The sequence below is a fragment of the Mya arenaria genome, chromosome 3 (genome assembly GCF_026914265.1).
Source record: "Mya arenaria isolate MELC-2E11 chromosome 3, ASM2691426v1".
In the NCBI taxonomy this organism is placed as follows: Eukaryota; Metazoa; Mollusca; class Bivalvia; order Myida; family Myidae; genus Mya; species Mya arenaria.
In genome coordinates this window covers 5,924,565-5,948,086 of record NC_069124.1, presented here as the reverse complement: position 1 = coordinate 5,948,086, position 23,522 = coordinate 5,924,565, and the positions used below count along the sequence as shown (strand labels likewise).

Below are 23,522 nucleotides of genomic sequence, written 5' to 3'. Positions count from 1 at the left end.
AGTGTAAAAGTACAAAGTCAAACCCTAGTTAGTGTGAAGATGGAGGATGGAGTTTGTATACATGTGTATAGGTCATATGGAGCAATTAAAAAATATTTCAATATCAGTGTTTGCATTATTTCAACATACATGTGTATTTCATTCTCAATGCAGAATAATTTTAATATGTACCATGTTTGCCAAATATTTTCTCAACTTCTAATGTTGACCCAGTGGTGTCAGTGAAGAGTTAAAGTCTGGTGTTTTATGGCCATTAAAAGCCAACAATGTACATTTGAAAATAATTTGACCACGGGCCTTAGGTAAAACCATCTGACTTTGATCTTGATAAGTGATGACCAGCTTTATGTTCTCATTATCCAGAGTAGCTTTAATGTTAGGTACTTAAAACAAGTCATGGCTATGGTAAAACTATGTCCATAAAAAAAAGTGAAAACAGCTTAATGTGTGTGGGAGGGGATTGGTGGGAACAAGACCTCACTGGAGGCTGCTAGTAATACAGAAGTGTATAATCAGCAGCAGAAGTGAAACTTTGCCAGATTCTGCCCAAAATATCAAAACTGTTAAAAACGGGAGGGAAAATGTGGGTAGGGGACAAAGTAAGCCAAAGCGGGTGCATTGAAATTGCCTCAGCTATGAATCCAATCTTATAGTTTGAATATGTATAGATATAATATGGTGCGCAATCAGTATCTCCAAGCCCGCTACCTTGCAACCTCAGTACTTGACATAATAATCCATCAGCAGTTTGTTTCAAACAAATATTGCTAATATAGATTGTGAAAATTAGTAAGGAGGTGCAAAGAATAATGAGTGGTGCAGTTAGGTCGGGCAAGGCAAATTAGGTAGCTGGGTGTTGGGAAGGCCATAGCCGTTTTAGGAGGGTGGTCAGTGAGGTCATTGCCATACCTGGTTCCATATATTAAATGAACAAGGCATGTCGAGGGGTGAAAGCAAAAAATTATATCTTCTTTATTTAATGTCACTTAGAACCTTTTCGCATTCACCCCTAGAGGTGTTGCTATGGTATGATCTTTCTGGTCATCTTGCCATTCTGCCTGGTGATATGTGATGACAATTCAGTGATTTGTGTTGATGGGTGATGATAAAAGGTCATTTATTGAAGGAAACCTGATAGATGAGAGACAGATGGTGGACCAAATAGCTTTTCTGAAACTGACTGTAACCTTGACCTTATCCAATTTACAGCCATGTCACAGTTGTCACCCATCCCTTTGAGGTCCATTTAAACCATCACCTTCCTATTTACCACCAACATGCAACTCAAGAACTCTGACAGACAGGAATGCATAAAGATTGGATTCCAAAGAAACCTCAACTTCTTGCTACAACTTGTATGACTTGAATCATCTGATATTGGCAGCCTGAGCCCTAAAAAGGCCATTCTTGCATCTCAGCAAATCTCTCATGTTTGAGGTTATAAAATTGGCTTGTAGTCCAAAGGTCCCTGGTAATACCATAGTCCAGTCCATAGTAAGCCCTTGAAAGTGGCCTTTGACCCCAATCAGGTTTTATCTTGTATTTGAAAAGATTCTGATACCCTTAAATGTGGCCTCTGAACTTGTGCACATGTTTGCACAGCTGCTGGACAGATTTGCGGGCTCAGGCCCATGTATGTTCAGGTGAGACCAGATCTGCACACCCTCATGGTCCAGTGTGTTTGATCAAGGATAGATGACCCTTCATAAGCAAGGTGTTTAGGAGAGAGTTCAGAGACTTCATGTCTACCCTGTACTTCCTCAAGAAGTTTGTTTTGGATTTAGTTCATACATGTTAGTTTTTCCTTAAAGGTTAACTCTATTTTCTATGATTTTTGGTTGAAAATGTTGAAATGTTCTAATTCTTTTGTGTTGTTTTGTATTATTGTCTAAGTGGCTAGGTGTAGCAAGTCCAGCCACTGTGGCGGATATAATTTTGGAGTTATGCCCCTTGGTTTTACTGAGAAAATCACAGCTGTTGCTTGCATTGTTTTAAGCTGTCTGTCCATTGCAAACTTTCAGTAGCCTTGCTTCCTATAATTATACATTTAAAAAAAAACCATGCCGTGTGGGGTGCATGCATTAATAGCGATAGTGATATAATTTTTGTATTGTAAAACATTAGATTAAACAAATTGCCTTGATAATAGGGTATAGTTTATAGTGCTGTGAAATAAATTATATTTGTGGGCATGAAATTTCGTGTGTTTTTCTAAAAGAGGTCAATTTCATGGGAAATTCATCTTTTGAATATAAACAATGAACAAACTGCGATCCTAAATCATTGTCTGGAAATTCACTGGGTGCCAAACTCGTTCTATCTGTCATCTACATGGAGTTGTTTAAGACACTTGCTACAATATGCCAATAAGCTTATATACCCATGTCAATTATGGCTTGATTGGTAAAGTATGGGGTCAAAAAGCAACCCCCTTCTAGGTTATAAAATAGTAAAGCCATGAATGTCAATTAAGCTTTTTTTGCAAACTGTGAAATAATATTTTGGTTCAGCTTGGAATTAATTAAAAAAAAAATTTTTATAAAAAAAAATAAATCAAGTGCCGATGATGCTCAAACATACAAGGTTAATAATCAGCACATTATACATGTTCCTGCTCAGGAGGTTAATAATCAGCACTTTATAATGTTCCAGCAATACGTATGTAACACAAAAAAAAACATTGGTGTCAAGTAATTGTCATAAATTTGTTATCATTAGAATCTTGAATTTGTGGATTACCCAACCAACAAAAATTAATGTCCCACGAATATTAATGTTTTCACAGTAATACTATATAAAAATACCGAACCATTTTTGTGGGCCTTGTTTGCAGAAGGTATTTGCCTGGATTTTGAAAATATTTATTGATTACCAAGTTTGATATAATATCGGTCAACATTCTTTCAGAAGTTGAGAGCCCTTAAAGTGTCATGGCCTCTGGATTGAAATATTTTGGGTTCATGGTTTATTTTACTCATTGCTCATAATTCTGCTGTGAGCTTAACTGTAAACAGATATGTTATGGAAGTTCTAACAAGTATACTCAAATTTCATAATTTTCAGTTCCACCTGCAAGTTTTACTAAACGAAGACTTGATTTATTGAATAGTCTTACTTGATAATGATTTCAGTTGAAAAGGAAATAGACAGTTAATACGCATTCTGTCATGTAATGCAGACTCGATCTAGACTTGATCTGTAGTTGATATTGTTAAAGTGAAATGAGTTGATAATTTTTGGCCGACTTGCAAAATTGAATAAAATATTAAGCTTTCCATAGTAAATAATATTTGTTAAAATGTGTTTATAAAAAAGCTGCCCGCTTGTGGTGAGCTCAACATAGCTGTCACAATGGGGGTTCCATGTAAGGGTGTGGCTGCGTCCATCCAGACTGAACCTTGCTCGAGCTGTATCTTAATTAGCCATACATTACAGGATTTTCAAAAAAACTTGCCATGAAGGTTTACCATGATGAGGCTGTGTGTCATACCCAAGACCCAGGTCTGTACCTCAAAGGTCAAGGTCACACTAAGAGGTTTTATGTTGAAATAAGCTGATAGGACTGGTTTGGACTGAGCCTTGTCTGGTCTTTATCTTAACATTGCATTATATAAAAAAAACATGCCATGAAAGTTCACCATGATGAGGTGGCATGTCACAGATTCTGTGCTGCCTCTTAACCAAGCATTACAAAATCTCTTGAAACTTGACATGAATGGTTATGATGAAGAAGTGGCAATTGACACATACAAGGCCCAGGTCGGTGTACCTCAAAAGTCAAGGTCACACTCAGAGGTTAAATGTCAAATTGATAATCCAGTTACACAGATAGTTATACTAACTAAAGTTTAGTGACGAATAAGTATTTTTATTAAATCTTTTTTTAAAATGGGGTTGGCTGCCTTAAAAAAATGTATGAGATATGGAGAGAACAAGAAATGCTTTCTGAAACTCTTGACATTGTATTGTGGAGTGTAGGACAAAATTGTAAAATATTGTATTGGGTGTTACAACACAAAATGCAAGACTCAAACTGTTGACCTTGTACTGTGATCTGTGAGGTCAAAGTTTAGTGAAAGCGTAATGGGATAAAGTAAAAAGAACAGATGGCCAACGAAGGACATTCTTATATCCCCCCATCACCCACCCCCACTTCATCATTGGCGTGGGAATAAAAAAATATATCTGTTTTAAACATTTTAAATTTTGCTCTTTGATGATATGATAATATCTAATTGTCCCTCATTTTGATGCGCAGTCACAGTCACTGGATTACCCCTTCAAAGGGAGTACAGTACATCTAAATAAATTATGCTGCATCCTGAGTGTCCTTGCATTTTTGTATAGCTTTGACATTGCCATGTGACATTTGGGATGTTCAAATTGCATAATTAGTGTTTGAAGTCAGTTTTTTGGACAAAAAAGTAAAATGTAACCATTTTTTGTCAATCAAAGAACTTGTCATTTCAAGTATGGTAATGTGTTGCTACCTGATTTTGCATAAGAGTTCGGTAACTTAAAGTGGTTTGTTTGACTTCTTATCTGGGAAAAGTGTCAGGTTGAATTGTTTTGTATCACATTTTAATAAGGCACAGGGCACTTTTAATGGATTATCCCATGTCTAGGTCAGGTAATGGCAATATGATTTGAAACTCGGAGGGGATTGTCCTCGTCAATGTCAGTGTGTCAGGCATGGGCTTGAACAGCCAGAAGTTGGCAAATGTTGGCATGTTTGGGGAAAGTCTGCCTCATCATTTTGGTCTTGGCCCAACACCTCATGTTTCACCCTTGGGCATGTCCTTCATTCGAAGTCATCTGTAATGTACTCATGTCAGTGTCATTTGAATTAATAAGGTTAAATATCAATGAAAAATAAAAAAAACTTTGAGGGGGTTCTTTGGTGTTCTAGAATGCTATGTTCTTCCTGATCTTTTTTGGAAGTGCTATTAGTTTTAGGCAGATTTTCAAACCACTGTCAGTGAACGATGGCAGTAAGTGTGAGGGCCAATTACCCACGCTCACCTACATGACTCCAAGGTGTCCAGAGTTGCCCCTTCAAAGCTCAGGATGTGTAAGAGGATGTATTAAAGGAACATAAAATGTAGCTGTACTAACCAACCCCATCTTCTATTGTGTTACCTGGCTTTGAAGTACTTCACAGTAAAAGCTGCTGGCCATGGTACTTCAGAGATTAAATGATAAATTCTGAGAAGATGAGTCATATGAGCCCTGTAATCAATCATATATCATCTGAATGGGTGCCTGGCCTTTATGATTATACAGAAGTGTTAGTGAAAAAGCTGCCTTGAAGCTTTTGGTGGTAGAAGGGTAGACTGTAGGTTGTTGATATTTCTGGCACTCCCCTGGGCTAACATGCTGGAACCATTGACCACCTAACAATCAATGATTTGCCACCTGTATGAAGATTCAATAAGAATTCCTTGCATAGTTTTCATGTCAGACATGAGATATCTGTGAGCTGATGGATAGTTGGTTATAAGAGATTGATACATTGGTAGCTTAATTGATATTGCAGGTGTTGGCTTGACTGAACTCTTCTCAAGTAAATATTTGCAAGACATATGTCAGGTTTTTACAAGCTATTACAGTGTGCATAATCCTAACCTAATTATTTTAATTCCAGAATTTTCCAGAGGTCTTGCCATGTCTTGTAAAGAAAGTGACATCAGGATACACCTTCATTTGTAATTTATCATTCCTCATGACTGTTTGTGGCTTGCTATACATTGTGTGTATTTGTCCTGAATGTGGTCAAGTGGTTATTATCATTTGTGGTTAGCAAAAAGTGACCCAATACACGCCCATCCCACCAAAATGTCATGGCTTCCTGGCTATGGCACAAAGAAGACTGGATGGTGGTAATATGGAGAGGAGTGGGCAGGTCTCATCTCATTTCCCCACATCTAAGGACTATAATATGTGCATGGGTAGCAAAGTACCAGGAGTATTAGAGTCTAAATAAAGTTTTAAGACTTGTTTCATAATAGTTGCAAAATATGTCATGTTTTGGACCTAAAAATTGGTATGGTTGAAAAGGCTGTAACAATGTACCCCCCGTTTGGGGGTTGTTGGTTAGTCATGAGGTTTAGGACTTTTTCTGGACAAGAAATAGTGAAAAATGTTGAATCATGCCTGGTGTTGTGTTTAGATGTTGATGTTGGCATTCAAAGCCTTGATGTGCCAAGAAGATATTGTTTATCCTGAAATAAATCATCATTCTTATCTCAGGTTGAAAATTTATCATAATCTGGAGCCAACTGTTATGAATTTATTCTCAGGTCAGCTTGGCAATGAAACTTGTTTTTCAGTTTTACAGGGTTTCAAGTTTTAATTTTGATGAAAAGTATGTCTGACATTTAATCTAAAATAAATTATCTTCATATTCTGTTGAAATGATATCATTCCACATAAATCATGAAGATTATATATTGTATTTTCTTGTGCTTTCTTTCGTTTTTTAATTTTGTTGTCATTAAAGATTTTATCATAGTTATCTATGATTTGCATTTTTTTCTTTGAATGATTTGATATTGGATACTCCCAAAGTGAGATTTGATATCTCCAAAGTGTTTGCAGCAAACAATGTTATTAGATAAGAACATTACCAAAATCATTGCATTCAATTTAACAACAATTAACTTTCACTCTTTTGCATGCCTGAATCTCAAGGAGGCATCTCAGTTACCATTCTTGACCTGGGCTGAGCGCAAGAACAAAGTTTGGTTGGTCGTTATGGGCATAGCTTGGTTGGTTGTCTGGGCATAGTTTGGTTGATTGCCTGGGCATAGTTTGCCTTGATGTAGTTTGTTGGTTGTCTGGTTGGTTATTATGGTATAGGTTGGTTGGTTGTCACTAACTTGGATGTGTGCTGATTTCCTTCGGCTACTTTGACTTTCTCCCATGACACAAGACCACCTTGCACAACACCATCCGAACAAGCATATAAATCATCTAGAGTTGAATAGTATAGGATGCATGTTTGTAACAGTGTCACATTTAACTGTTGTTGTTTGTCCATTTCAGACTGAACAGAATGCATCTGGTGACACGGATGGACACACTGTCTGGGATCCTGGATCTGCAGTGCCATCTAGCTCTTCCTGTTTTGAGTCAGGGGAGACTACTCCAACCAACCCAGCAGAAAAATCACCATGCTCTCCCTTGCTTCCCTCCCCTGCTTGCACAGAAAAACTGATCTCTTGGACAATACTTCAGCACAATAGAAGAAAATACAGTGTAGACATGATCAGAGGTGTTGAGTACTTGAAACTGCCAGATACGGCCAGGAGAAAAAGTTTTGACTCTGGAATACAAAGTGAGTATGCAGAAATTGATGAATTTAAACAAACTGGCTCAAGTGAAAAATGCAATAATGCTCCTTGTGTTCAGAAATGGGAATTACCTAATGGAAAAACTGCTGTTGGTCCTCAATTTCCATATGGAGGTTTGAAACTCAGCGAAAATAATAATAAACTAGAGACAGGAGATAAGAATGGTGATTCAGAGTGTCCTGAGACCATGGATATTCTAGATGCATACCACCACGATGAGAATTCAAACAACTCAGGAACACAAAACTATTCTGAATTGGAAACACTGTGCCATACACCAAAGACTGAAGTTCATGCCAATGACCCATCAGCAATTTATGCTACTGTTGATAAAAGATCAAAAGCCAACACAGTGGACAGTTTATCTACAGAACCAAAGAAGGAGCCCGTTGAATGTCCTGTCTCTCCCCCAAAAATACCCCCTAAACCCAAACATTTATCTGAACAATTCGGTAACAAGCCATTAAAAGATTCCACAGGAGAGGCTTCACCTGAAATGCAGATCATGTTTAACTCTTTAAGCCCTGTCCTTATTAGAAGGCATAATTCTAAAAATCGGTTAAATCGTAGAAACAGTAGTTCTACAGAGACAAGCCCAGAAAGCACCCCAGATATTTCCCCAAGAGTTCAGAAAAATGTAAAACCTGCTTTACCTAGCAGAAAAAAGCCAGAAGAATCACTTTTTATGGACCCTAAAATGGCTCAAACTTGGCACGGAACTACTAGTGCTAACTGGTCCAACATTTATGGCCCCCAGATGAGAGCCATGATGAGAGAATTGAATGCCTTGACCAATAATGCTGACTATGACAGTAGCACTATCAGTGTTGATGATAAGTTTGATGACTATCAGGAAAGATCAAAAACACTGCAGCCAAAGTCACTGCTTGATGAAATGCACAAAAAGTTCTGTTCTGATCAGTACAAAAATGAAAGAGAAGCTGCAATCGCGAGATCTTTGATTTTGTTTCGGTTAAAATCCCATCCCACTACAAAGCCGAAAAGAAGTCAGAGCTTTAATATTCGTATGGGGATGGGTACAACATACTCAAGGTTGGCTGCCGGGGCGTCAAGTTCATCAGCAAGCTCAGAGTTGTCGCCCTTGATTCCACGTGCCTCAGAGCGTCTAAGGATCAAGACAAGACCTGATGCGCAATACTCTCCAAAACCTGGAAGACCAAGGGCAAGAACTCCTGACCCACCCAGAATATGTGAGGAAGTCCCCAAGGTATGCCTGCAAGAGTTGTCTTTCTTTATAAGATTTCAGTGTGCTATCCTAGTGGCACAAATGACACCATTTAGCAAAATAGATGTCAGAAAGGATTTAATTTATTATTCTGAAATAGTTTCAAGATTTGCCCTGCTTATAAAACAATTAAATTCCCTTATTTCTGACAATTTAGGTCATACGATATTTTTATTATGATACTTCAGCTGGTGATTTATATGAAAATATAATATTTCTGAATTTCGGCCAGAAAAATATGTTGTCATATATTTATTTCCATAAATTACTTAAAAAGGTTATCAGGTATAATTATTCACAGATGGTATGGAAAAGTACGTCATTTTTTCCACATTAAACAAATATTTGTGAATTGTTCTAGACTACAGCGGCACACATGTTATTAGATTTGGCATTAGAGTTCAAAATTGTTTAAACAAATGGATACATTAAGGTATTAAATTAGCCCCCCACCGCCTAAATTTAATGTAATATCCATGCCTTGCCCACATAAACAACGGAATGAGGACATACTTCAGAATTGATAACTGAAAATTGGGTGACATTCTGTATTTTCATTATTTGGACAGGCCCTGATGTCAAGAAGTGCTTTAAGATCTCAGATTTTTTTGGTGGGAGAAAAAATATAAAATCTTAGACCACTTTCAATCATGTCTTTACTTTCAAATCCTTTGATTAGATTAATCATTGAAACTGAGAAATGATAATAATGGGGGGAAAGTTAATGGAAATTAATTTCCAAAATATATCATAAAAACACACACAAAAACATGAGAAACATTTGATCCCTCAACTACATGACTTTAAAAGCAATGAAAAATCATGATTTTTTTGGTTACAAATTTCTGTCATTTTGATTGTTAAAACAGAGCTGTGCAAGAACCTATGAAATGTTTACTCTGCTAATCAAGGGACACAACTCTCCTATCATTCAAGCCAAAATTATGGGCTTTGATGCTCAATGGCTTTTGTCATTTGTAAAGGTTGGTAAGTATCACATTCTACACCTATAGTTTTATTTAAATAAGTTCAATTATATAAAAACTGACTGCTTATAATTAATGACCAACGCTACTTTAACTACTCTCTGTATAACTATAAATACAAGCACTGTAGCTAAAGTAATGGTTTTGACTTTAAAAAAAAACAAACCTGATTAGCTAAAACTGAAAAATGTGTATACTGTTAAAGGATTGTTCTTGTTTATTTCTTTAAAAAATCAAAAATCTTTAAAAAAAATCAACAGAACACTACAGCATCATCACTAATAATCTTAATATATAGTATATATATATATATATATATATATATATATATATATATATATATATATATATATGTGTGATTTATGACCCCAGATTAAGCCCCATCAGGATCAGGCCACTTTAATTAGGGTCACCAGGTGCACCAATTACTTTGGTCCAATAGTGATGGATATCATACCATACATAATCAAATGAATGAACTGTAATCTTTCCTCATGAAAGAAAACAGTAGTTATGAATGATTATTTTGTAGAATTAATTTTTTATGACATGGAGTTAAATATTGAACCACTCTTTCTACAAAACAAGCAGCAACAGGATAGATCACATCTTCTTAACAGAATAATTACGGTATATACATGTACATAATCTAAATGTAATCTGCATTGTCATGTACAAAATACCAAGTCATGTACACAGTTCAGTGTGGATCTGCCCTGGGACAACGTGTCTTTTGTATCGTCTTATTGAACAGTGATTGGAGTTTCAATAACCTCTTATCAATGTGTGTTTGCTTTTAAAAAAAGGAGATAACTATTTATATCTTTTCAATCAGTTTTTCTAGCTTAAATAAACACTGCATAATGCTGTTATGGTTAGCTGGGGGTAGAAATGGGTGTCATCACTTTTAAAGACGGACAATGTGATCTTTGTTTCTAGCCATCTCCTGTGAAGTTTAAAGTTTGGATAATAATTATGGGACAGTTGGCTCAATTCATCTCAAAACGTTTTAAAAGTGAGGGTGGATCTTCTATTATAGTAGTGTTTCAGGCAGGACGAAGGACACGTAATGTTAAATTCTTGTAAGTTGGATACAAACATACAAATCGGACATTTTAGGGCAGTACAATTTGTGCAAAAGATGTAAACATGCTCTGGTGAAATGTGACGAATCATTATGGCATTTTATTGTTACCAAGCGTTTTCTTTTTCATTTGTTAGATTATCTCAAAGTTAAAGAAGTTCAAAGAGGGAGCACTTATTAACAGATAATATCACCACCAGGTGCCGTCAAAGACGATGTTAAACCGGACTTTAATGCGAAAATAAATATATTTACTTTATAATACCTTATTTAAAGTGAGGATTAAATAGACAAAAGTCCTGTTTTCTCCAGGTTAAAATGTTTCAGATGTGAAAGAGTTTTTAAACTTGAAGTGAACACGTTGCATAGTAAATCACAAAAATAGAATCAAACATTTTTTAAAGACTTTGTGAACAATGGATTTTTTCTTTTTATATTTGAAACAATTTGTCATTACAACTGTGGTTCAGGTATTTAAAAGGAGATAAAAAAATCGACAACATACAAATTGTTGCTGACGTGACAGACATGACATTAAACATGGAAAAAATAATCAAATAAAATTAGTATATTAAATAGATGAGTGAATACAGATCATGAAATAATGCTTTATGCATTAATGTTGGAAATTACTTCAGATATGTTAAAACAAAAAAAAGCCATGATTAATTTGTAAATTATTTAGCTGTGATCACTGGCTTGTAAAATGCTAAACATATATGCGCAGATAAAACAACTTGTTGTGAAAAACAACTGATCTATTAACGGAAAGATGGATGGATTGTGTTATTTGTTGAAAGCGAAACCTCTTGCTACCATAGTGAACGCTGCAACACCAGGTCGGAGAAAAGCTCAACTGGTAATGGGTTTCACAAATATGTAATAAGTTTCTCTGCTAAATAAAGATAGATAATTGGTCAAATTATTGCATTAAACCTATTTGAATTATCTCTCTTGATTAAAGTAATTTTGTAGGTTTTTTTTGCCTGAAGAAAAAAAGATTGTTCAAAATTTAGAGTAGGATTGGTAATTTAACATTAAAACGAATATATGAATGTTTGTGCCTTATAAGCGTTAATCTAGGGGCAGATTACTTTTTAGACCACCTCGGAAGGCAAATATGATTTATGCTTGTATGTTATGTCAGTCACCCTTTCCATACCCCCTGTCAAAGAAGTCGAGAACTTATCTTTCCTGAAATAGAAGGGACCTAATTTGGCGGAATACAAACAGTTTCAAGTTCCACTAACCGTACTGGCCATTTTTTGTTCAGATTTATAGGGCGGAATATTTTAATTTAATTATCAGCTTTGTTAATCAATGTTTTGTATGCTGGAGTATAATAGTTTACACTAATGTTTTAAAAGGTAGTAAATGTCAGTTGAATAATGTAATGGTCTTTAATCTTGTGGAAATGTTTACCATAAAATAAATCGGCCAAAAGAACCCCCCATTAGCAAAGGACGTAAAGTCCTTGGAATGAGGCTGTAAAACTGTATATATGTATGATTATGTATTTTTTAAGTATATTTATATATAAACATATGATTTTGCATGTTTTTAAGTATATATGTATATATCTATTAATTCTAAAGAAAACTCTTTGTTTCATTTTAACATTGACTGCAAAATGATCCCACCCTCAAATTGAATAACAAGTAAATAAATGAAGTAATTAAGATTTATTTTAGTAATCCAAAAAATAAAGAATAATTTAGAATTGCTTCTGAAAATTGTACAAGATTGCTTTAATCACAACTGCAACATCACTCTCTCCTCAATATGCGCAATAACAATAACTTGAAGTATAAATATTAATTAATGTTACAAAGAAAAAGACATGAAATATTACCAAAATATGCAATGTAAAATGGCTATTTACTATCTAGTACCATTATTTTACGTAGAAAATCACTCTTATGGTATATAAGTCAGAAACAAAATTGATCAGCTCAATCTGACATTCTCTTCATCTGTGAATCTAATCTATACAGCATCTTATTTCAGAAGTGTTTCCCAGTTCAGGCACATGATTTAATTTCTTTATTTTTGTATTTTCAGGCGGAGGCTATCAGGAAGGAGGAAGCAGGTAGGACAACTCTTGGTTATCTTTTCCACATTGGATTATTTCCCTTTATAATTGAGCGTCTTTCAAGCATCTCCTGGAAGTGTAAAGATACAAAATTGAATTATACTTTAAAGTTAATGTTCTGGGTACAATCATGAACTGGAAGTGGTTTCCTCTGTGAGATCATGCCATAAATTCATAGTTGAGAACGGGATACATATTGCAATATAACTATAAGTTTAAAATGTTTTTGGGGAAAGGAATGGTGTTAATGGGTATGGCTTTTTATCATATTGAACAGTCTAAACCTGCCAGCTAGTATGACTGATGCTTCCTCAATGTTTCTTGTCATAATAAAAAATATAAGGATTTAAAAGTAAGTGCATGAAGTAATTCAAGTGTTAAAGGTAAAACCCCAGCCAAATGCCCCTGTACCCCAGGGACCCAAGGTAAGGCCCATTCCCCTCTATTTTTTGCTTTGAAGACAAAACCACTGCATTCACCCGGAATGTAAAAACACGGCCCATTTATCCCGCTAACCTCGGTATACACCCTAGCCTCTGGGAGTGGGGGGGGGGGGGGTACAATTGACTAATGCATAGTTTTTAACTTCAGACTATTGTACAGTTGTAAGGATTGTTTTTTGCTAAAAAAAAGTATCTTGAAATAAATATAAATTACTTTGGAAACAGTTTCAAAAGAACCCGTCATACTCAAACAGAGCGCGGCTATATTTATGGATTGACAATTATCAGCTGTTACAAGATACAAGGAAATTATTCATCGGATATACATATATTACAACGCTAGCTTGCAGAGCTATATTCTGACAAAATGCAAATCCAATAACATCAATATTACAACACAGAACCTGGAAGATAATAATGTTAAAACCCCTTTTTAAATTGATATAGCAAAAAATAGCAAAGCTTCAAATCTTGCAAGCACTCTAAAATCTTAGAAGAAATCCTTGTTTTGTGTTTATCACACTGTTTGTAGATATTTTATTAAACTTGGACAATATTATGGTGAGCAGTTGTGGCACATTAAGATTTATCTTTTTCACAAACAGTTTTAGGCCAACTTGGCTATTGTATGACACCAACATTTGTCAACAAAGCTAAGCAATGTTGTGCACCTTCCCTTGTCACATTTACCAGTATGCTATCATGAGTTACTGGTTTTTTGTTAGTTTTCTGGGATGTAAGTTAGACCAAGGATTAAGCTTTTGTCGGCCATTGTCATGATGGGTTTGGACAATCTTGTTTCGAGTGGTCAGCAAACAGGGGGATAATCTGTGTTAATTGAGAACTGAAAATGATAATATTTGTGTAAGGCATTTTGCTTGTTGCAATGTTATTTTTATAGACATTGTGCTAATTTGTGGTCAGTAGGCTCTGCGGACAAGAAGTCAAACACTTGGTGATTCATAATGCCATGATCATGGTATCTAAGTGGAAAATATTTTGAATAGAATTAGAACTCTTATGTCCTTGTCAGAATTTTAAATTTTGTATAAAATTCATAGTTGTTACTTTTCATCACATGGATTTTGTTTAATATATATCTATGATTTCATTTCTGTAGTCATCTTCTGGATTCCTTGCATGTATCTTTATGTAAGAGATGGTTAAGGAAGAGTTTGGTAAGGGTTGAATGACATGGCTGGACATGGACACAGACATGTTGATAGACTGTGAATAATAATATTCAGATGGACGTGAGTGTCTTTTGATCGAATTTTATAAACACATTAAGCTAAATCAGCAAGCAGTTTACAAGGAAGTTACTGATGAGGAGGCACTGTTTGCAGTTTGCTGGCTTTGGAAGAAGAGGTAGGAGGGATGGTGAATTGTTATTGTTTTGTATTAACTTTATAGCTGAGATGAGTTCAAGGACAAGGTCATCATTACAAGTGTGAAGGTCATGGTCCACATGGAGTAGACAGTACTGTCTGTGTCCAATTCATATATCTTGCCTCACTGGATGGATTCTGAAAAAAAACAGAAAAACATGTCCATCACAGCTCTGATGTAATTAGACAGACTAACACTGCTGGTCCATGAACCTGTACAACTGAAACTTTTGACAATGCTTTTATCTTTGTGCTGAATTACTGTAGATTTTAAATCATTAAGAAAAGTACATTGTAAATTCATCTGTTTTATGAGTACATTGTATCATTGTCACGTTTGGAGGCAGTGGTCATATATACTACATGTGAGGAGCGATTTTGAACTCTGCGTCACCTAGCCTGAAGTGTGCCTATGTTGGGTTTATCAAATATTGTTTCATTGTTTGGGAACTGGACTATAAATCATTCTATGGACAGTTGTGAGGTTTTCCACATGCCATTAAGCATTGGTAACTAGTGTTGTAGAAAAACATTGATATAGTTATTATTAGGTCTTCTAATTTATTTATTATCAAACTCAAAGATACATGTTAATATGATCATATGAATCATGCTGAAGTCTGATTCCAGGATTCCCCCCAATGCACCATTTCAGCCTATTTTGGGAGTTCCTGGGGCATGTGTTTCAGGGTACCCTTTTAACATCAAATGCTTGACCCACCCCCTGCATGGACGTAATGTAAATAATCATCCCACTACACTACTTTTCTAATTGATTTGTGAGATAATTACTTAAAGGAATATAAATAACAACTGGATTTTATCATTTTGAAACAATTCTTCTGTGGCTGTCTCAATATCTAGTGTTGGCTTATCAGTAATGTGCTTAGCTGTGCATGTTTTCTTTCTTTTCACAAGGTGAAACTGGAGAAATTAGCAAAAACCTTGATGTTAAAAAATCAGCAACTGGATTAATGTTTTCTATTTTTATACCCCAAACAAATGAAGTTTAAGGGGGTATATTGGAGTCACCCTGTGGTTGGTCCATTGGTTGGTCCATTGCAATTTTTCTTGTCTGTAGCCTAACTTGAAAACTACTGGATGGAAAACATTTAAATTCATAAAAGGGTTTAGCACAATGAGAGGAAGTCTGAGTGTACAAAACCATAACTCTATTCCAGCAAATCACAGAGTTATTGCCTTTTGTTACCTTTTCTTGTCTGGAGCATAACCTAAAAACTATGAGACCATATGATGGTTAATCACAACTAAAGGAAGTCAAGTGTCCATTTCAGCTAGATTACAGAGTTAGTGCCTTTTGTTACTTTTCCTTGAAAATTACAGGATGGATTCTAAATAAACTTCATATGATGGTAAAGCACAATGAGAGGAAGTGCAGAGTACAAGAACATTACCTCTATTTCAGCTTATTACAGAGTTATTGCCCTTTGTTACTTTTTCTTGTCCAGAGCATACCTTGAATATTACTGGATCTAATTTAATTAAATCTTCATATGATGGTAAAGCACAATGACTAGAAGTGCAGTGTACAGGAACCATAACTCTATTTCAGCTAATCACAGAGTTATTGCCTTTGTGTTATCTTTTCTTGTCCAGAGCATAACTTAAAAAGTAAAGGATGGAACTCAATAAAACTTTATACAATGATAGAATAGGCGGAATTCGGGGGACAGCTCCAGTTTTTTTTTTTATACTGATATCAAATTTGTTTTTAATCAATTGTGTTATGGAACTAATAGTTTTAAGTGTGAAATGTTATTTTGATAACAGAAAGGTTTGTTTCTACAGGACTTATTGTCTCTTAATAAACAAACACACTTACAATTCAAAAATTCATTTTATTGAATTCAGTATATAGTAGCACTTGGACGTTGACTTAAACATACATGTGAATTTATATAATTTATTAAATTATTTTATAAATTTCCATCTGTTAAGTCAAATGGTCCAAAGCTGAATGACTATTTATAGCGTCTAAAAACACCCTGGTTGAACTAAATAAATATGCCACCTACTGGACATTACGTCAAATTCAAGGAATTATTTTTTCTTCTTATTCATAATTTCGAACATTGAAAATTATATATATCAAACAACTGTGAAAGTGAGAGATTCTTTTCTTTGGCATAAGTCTGTTTAACACATACTTATGACATGGTTATTCAAAATAATCTGTATGTTAGATGCCTGAATGGAAGTGGAGAATTTGAGGACTAATACCAGCATATATGGATGTGTTACCATTCATTTGAACCCATGCTGTTTGATAAATCTTGATCTGCAAAAAAATTCAACTGTTATAATTTTACTTTGTCATTTTGAAGTATTTCAGACCAGAAAATGCATTGAGAATTAATATGTGCGATTGCTTTTTTACTGTGAAAGCAGCCTAAAAATATCGCAATAAAATAGTTATGGATTTAAGTGAGACCACAGTATTGTTTTCCAAATGTGTCAAGAATTTTTTGAAGTGTTTGACATTTTTTATGATTTTTTTGGAGGATGTAAAATGTATGAATTGCTGTTCTTGGAATAAAATGTAAATTATATAAGATGCATGGCAGCATGACTGCCATTGAAATGGAATATTAGATATATTTGACAAGCATGGCAGAATAAGACAAGAAAATGTAAGAAATATAATTAGAAAAGCAGAGGAGAGTTGTTGCCCTTGAATATAGTGAATTAACACATGTTAGAGAGTTAAATATAGTAAATATATAGAATGCACACAGATATGTCTTGCAATTTTATAATCATTTTTACTATTGGTTTTTTATACCCCCATTCATAGAAACAATGGACATATTATAGTTTCACCTGCGGGGTACAGGTAAGCAGGCTTGTAGCTTCGAGTATCCTGCCCAATTAATGATCTGAAAAGCAGTTGTCCAATTATCACTAAATTCGGCCAGAATGTGTATGGGCCAACATCTCGGACAAGTTTGAGTACCGGACATATAACTTGAATCAATCAAGAGTTATCATCCTTTAATTAAAGAAATTACCTAAAATCAGTCTCGTACATTCAATAACTTTAGAAGGCTCTGTCCAATCATCACTAAATTAAGTCAGAATGTGGTAATGAGCATAATTGCAAGGACAAATTTTGATATCAAGGCAAATCGCTTGAGTCACTCAAGAGTTATCACCCTTTATTTATGGAAATAACTTAACATTGGTCTTGTCGGATCAATAACTTTGGAAGCCATCGTCTAATCATAATTAAATGTTTGTCAGAATGTGTATGGGCATAATATCGTGGTCAAATAAGGTAACTAGCCATATTGCTCAAGTTACTCATAGAGTTATCGACCTTTCATTATGATCTTGTCTGATAAATAACTTTGGAAGCCTTTGTCCAATTTATAATCGTTAAATTTGGTTAGAATATTATTATTATGGGCAGATTGTCTCAGTAAGGTTTGTTATCAAGCCACGTCACCTCATGTTACTCTAGAGTTATGACCCATGAATTGGCACAAACTGTATTTACAGTGTCTGCTCTCTAAATTTGGCAAATATGTAGAGCCACTTATCACCAAACTTGCTGTCTTAAAAAAATAAGACTGTGATATTTTGTGACAGTTGGCCTCTTGTTCATCATGATGACAGCTAAATGAAATAATGTCAATCATGAAAAACTGGATATTCTAATGAATGAGATGGAAAATGTGCTTAAAGTGACACTCTTATTCAAAATCAATACATACACATGTATAACAAACATAATGTGGAGTGATACACCTTTTACTACTTACTATAAATAATGCATTTATGGAAAATATCAATTACTGACAACAATATTGTAACCTTGTATTTAATAGCCGAAAATGCAAAAATATTGGTGAATGCTAAAAGATAAAACTGTGATCTACTATAGTCTCATAAGGTAGAAATACCATGTTTTCTGCACCTTTCCTTCAAATTAAACTTGGTATTCTTCATATGAACCATGTTTCATCTTTTTTGGTATATCAAAACAATTGTATTAATTGTGATAAATCTGTTGAGAAATGGCTTCTATGCATGCTCCACATACTTTTGAGATGTATGATTATTTCATAGTATAAGAATATTGTACAAATTCACACAATTGTTAAAGCTGGTGCCCTGTTGACAGATTGGTAACCTCCCTTGCATTTTCAAATTTTCGAGTTTCCACCTTTGGAATTTTAGGGTGTGGAGACAAAAATAAAGAAAAAATATAATTAAGTCTGGTTAAACAGGAAGAAAAAGTCATAATGTTGCATGAAATAGATACCAAATAATGGTATAATTTTGCATTTTGCATAATGTTTTAGTTTTTTTATTATGTATAATACCAGTCATTCATGGTTAAAATAAAAACTTTTCATCATATTGGGTACCAGTATAATTAAAATATGTCACCTCAGGAATTTTATGCATAAAATCCCATTCTAATTGTGGTTTATGATAAATTGTGAGTGTCATCATCGTATTTTATGAAAAGGATCTTATTATATGTGATAGATGTTTATGGCGATGACATTTATCTCGGTCCTAATATCGTTGCTTTTGGGGATAACGTTTCGCACACCTGATTTGGAAATAATTTAGATCTCCTTTGATGCATAGTCAAAAATAATTTGTCAACATGAGATAATAATAATGTGATATAAAATCATATGTGACATACTGCATTTTAATTATATTTTTTACCAACATTTTCTATAGTTGTTTATTAACAATTAAGGGCCACTATATATTACTACACTGTGTATAGTCCTGCTATATCTGTGCCTTGAGTGGCCATTATGAACAGCAATGAAACTTAATTAGTATATAATTACCATTAACAATTTGTGTATTAACTCTTGAAGTATGTTCTAATAAAAATTATAATTATAAGAAATAATTAGTGATGGTGTAACGTTATTATTATACTTTATTATACTTAAAGTATTAAAATACATGTGTGTAATATCAGCTGTGAAGAGATCACCTGATATATCTAAGTAGGTGGTTTAAATTTACCAAAGAAAAACTGTCTGTTTTAAGATTTTTTTTGTCCTTCCATATTTTGACGAACTAAATAATACATAAGGCTTAGAAATTGTTGAAATAAACATTAAAGTTTGGAAATTCTAGGGTTTGTTCATTTCCATTTAATTTAATTTTTATCAATATAAAAATTTGTTCAATTATCCAACTCTTATAATAATGATAAAAATGTATAATAAAAATAAAAATAATAATGGTTATAATAATAATTATAATAATAACAAAAAATATATGATATAATAATAGTAATTATCCCCCCTGTTTGACTGGGGAAAATGGATGTCAGCATTGCATCCTGACTTTAGTTAATACTAGATATTTTTTGAATAAACTCATTTCTAAGTGAACAGTCAAACTCAGTATCTTTGTCATAAATTGCTTATGAATGGAAATGAAGTAGAGAATGTGTAAATTGTTTCAAGATGTAATAAAACTTGAAATATGATTTACAGCCTTGGCAAATAACTCTTTTAATGGTTGACCTCAATTTCCATAAAGGACCTCTTTTCTTTTTCGTAAGTCTGTGTCACTGCGGACCATGGGTCACCGATTTTACTATCTCTGAATATGTAACTTTGTTATTCAACATTTCTTATATTTTGGATATTATGATAATATTTTTATACAGTAAGAGGAGCTTTTATAATAGGTCAATGTCAGAAATTTAAATGCAAGACCTCAATACTGCGATATACATGTGATTGCAATCAACTCTAGTTTGTGTCTTGGGCGAAACTAAGATACATTACAATGAATGAAATGAATTCTTAATAAATATTAATATTAAGGAAAGAGACAAAAATAAATACAGGAATTTATTTAGATTTTAAGATTGATAGTGGATGTTGACGGGATGTTGACTGTTTCAAGTAGCTCTTCAGTTGGAGGAAGTGCGCAGCAATGTGTTTCAACGGATAGGATTAATTGCTTTTTCCATAACAGCTTTTAATTGCGTATATTGATAGATAGCTTGAGGCAATAATTGGTGGCTGAAGGACTATTGTTTAATAAATTTCAAGATTTTAATCTTATAATTCAAGTGACTGTTGTGCAAAAACTGCAACCGCAACTGTTAACGCCTTGATGTTTATTGCTTCTTAGGATTCCGCACAGAAGTATGCAAATACTTTTTTGGGGGGTTTCATCTTATTTCTTTTGTTTATTTTTTGGACAAAAAAAGCTGGCAGTGTGTATAAACTCTAATCTTTGCCATACCGTAAAATTTGTTGAATATATTTACATGAAAGATAACTTCAACTTAGAGATCCAGCTTGGGTATAAAAGGGAGGTAATGACAGGTGGGTGGTTTCCCCTGTTCTTGAAAGCAATTCAAATCAGGGAAGCTTTTTTGATGAGATATGCCCCTTGGTCAACTGAGGAAAAGGGAACAAATTTAAAGCATCATTATCTGCTTGCATCTCACAAAAACATAAAAATGTAGCTCAAGGTTAACCTTTTTAGGTAATCATGGTCATGATAGATCCCCAGCAGTGTCTTAATGATTGGTATCACCATTTGGAGCACCTCTTGGCATTATAGTAAGGGTCCTTGTGAAAAATGTAACCTCATTTTAGCTGTCTGAAGGATGTGCAGAATTACCCAAGCCCTTTGTATGAGCAAATACTTTGCGGGATAATCAGAGAGTTAAGGGGTCTTAAGGTCTGATTATCTCTTGGTCTGTTCCAATCTTATGGTGATCCTTTATACCCCTTATATACATACCTAATATTGGAGTCATTGCGTCAGCGACCTGATGGATGAAGGTCAGCGTTCGTGTAGTGCATTGTGAAAGTGTTACAAGTTAGGTTGCTGTGAAAGGCTAGGATAACTGACTGGACTTAATGGCCGGTTGCATGGTAATGTCTAATGTTCTTAGTGATACATGGGTGTCTTTTTTCTCGTTTGTCTTACAGAGACACTTGGGTGTAGTGTTTTGGCCTGTTTTAAATAAAATTACTAACATTCCGCCAGTAACTTTATATATATTCCATTTGCAGTCTATACACATAGCAAATAGCATGCAATTATATACATTATGTACTGTAGTACGTGTGATTATTATTTTTCCTCATTTTTTGTGTTACATTGGAATAATTAAACATAGGATATTTTTCCACAACTGTTACAGTAATAAATCAAGCTTGCAACATGTTGCAAAAGTTGAAAACTGAACGAAACATTAAAGCAAATTTTATAAAATAAAGCATAAGTGAAGCTGAGTAATTAGAAAATGAGCGGCTTTGTTTTGTGCCAAGTGGCTACATTTTTCGCAGTCGTTTATATGCAAATTATTGTTTCATCTTAAGTGTTGTTTTAAAGAAGACACTTTATTGCTCGAAGCTTTAACCATGGTAAATTTGATGATTAAAAATTGTATTTAAATTATATTCTGTTTGGCAAGTTTAATGTGGGAAAACACTTTCGTTCAATATTTTTCGTGCTACAGGTTAGTGCTTTCTAGGAAGTGAAAGATTCATTTGTTACTTGGAACTAAATAAAAGGGACTTAGTGTTATGTCATAGTGCAGGATATTATTGTGCAAAGGTTTGATGCAAACGCATTAATAGATATATAACTGCAGTCAGACTGTTTGATTGGAATACTTCTATTAATTACACCAGTTATTATAAACACCTGCAGGTTTTTGTTTCTTTAAATGTTTCCATAGCGATCATAATTATTTATCATTGATGCAACAATTCATATGATTTCTATCAGGTTTGGCGATGAAAATGCCAGGCTAATTAATGAATCTAGTCGTTTTATACCCAAAGCTGACCCAAAGTATCAAGTTATGCTAGGAGCTACATAATTATTGCCTGATAAAATGATAAAATTGTTTATTTCCTATGTGTGTTGTTCTCAATAGGATACAATTCTAACGTTCAAGATCACTTTACCAACAATGTGAACAGATCAAGGGTTAATGATGGCGGAGAATCAAAATTTAGTATTTCTCTGAAAACAAATTTAAAGTAAGTGACTTAGGATGAATTGAACTTACTCAGTGGATTAAAAATGACTTTTGACAATTTGTTGTCGCTTGAACGGACTTAGAAGATACTTGTTTAGTCATGGCAACCTCTTCTAAGGATCAGTTGTCGGGGCGACGAACATGGGGTCGAAGTTTCAGCGAGCGCGTGCGTGGCATTGGGCTCCCTTTTGAGGACCCATTTCGTGCCATGCGGAAGAAAAAAGTTCAAGGTGAGTTTATCAATGCAAACAATAAATATTAAATATAAATTAATCAAGAAGAAAGATGAGGTATTTTTGCCTGAGGGTATTAATAAACTGTGTAATTATATATAATAATTATTGCTTGATTTGTATGTGTATAATTGTGTTAAAAACATGACTTTTTGGATAAATCATAGAATTTATGGTTTAATAAGCAGAAAACTGGCTAATTGTATAGCAACATTGTATATAAGTTCATTTCTTCAAATTTTGCTCAATATATTGTAGAGATTGAGTGCATATTGCAGTTTTATGACAAATGACTTAATCTATTCCACCAGGGGGTATATCTTTGTTCAGTACAAGTGATTTGTTTGATTCTTGTTGATCAGCATGTTTGCAGAAGTCATCTCATATCTTCCCATTTATCTCTGGTATCATTTATTATCTTAAACCAGTTATGCAATACTGCAAAATATGAGTATTTCTTCTGAGTGAACAAACATGCTTTATTGAATGTTAATATATTTCTATTTGATTGAAATTGGTCAGGAATTTACGAAGATGTGTGAATGATTGGAATGATTATTACTGTTGCATAATGTTAGCAATGTTATAGCAAATGTAGTTCAAGAGAGGTGATAAAAATATCATGTGAGGGAGATTATAGAAAAATATGATTCAAGGGAGGTAAAAGCAAAATAATGC

At 34.1% G+C, this 23,522-nt stretch overlaps 1 protein-coding gene across 2 annotated transcripts in view; it reads left to right on the top strand.

Annotated features, from left to right (window-relative positions):
* LOC128226503 (uncharacterized) overlaps positions 1-23,522 on the top strand; it is a 104,979-nt gene that overhangs the window by 29,968 nt on the left and 51,489 nt on the right. For both annotated transcript variants that reach the window (XM_052936406.1, XM_052936407.1), the window contains 2 exons: positions 7,045-8,580; positions 12,730-12,757. In XM_052936406.1, coding sequence (XP_052792366.1) covers positions 7,045-8,580; positions 12,730-12,757 — 1,564 coding nt within the window. The remainder of the gene's footprint in view (positions 1-7,044; positions 8,581-12,729; positions 12,758-23,522) is intronic.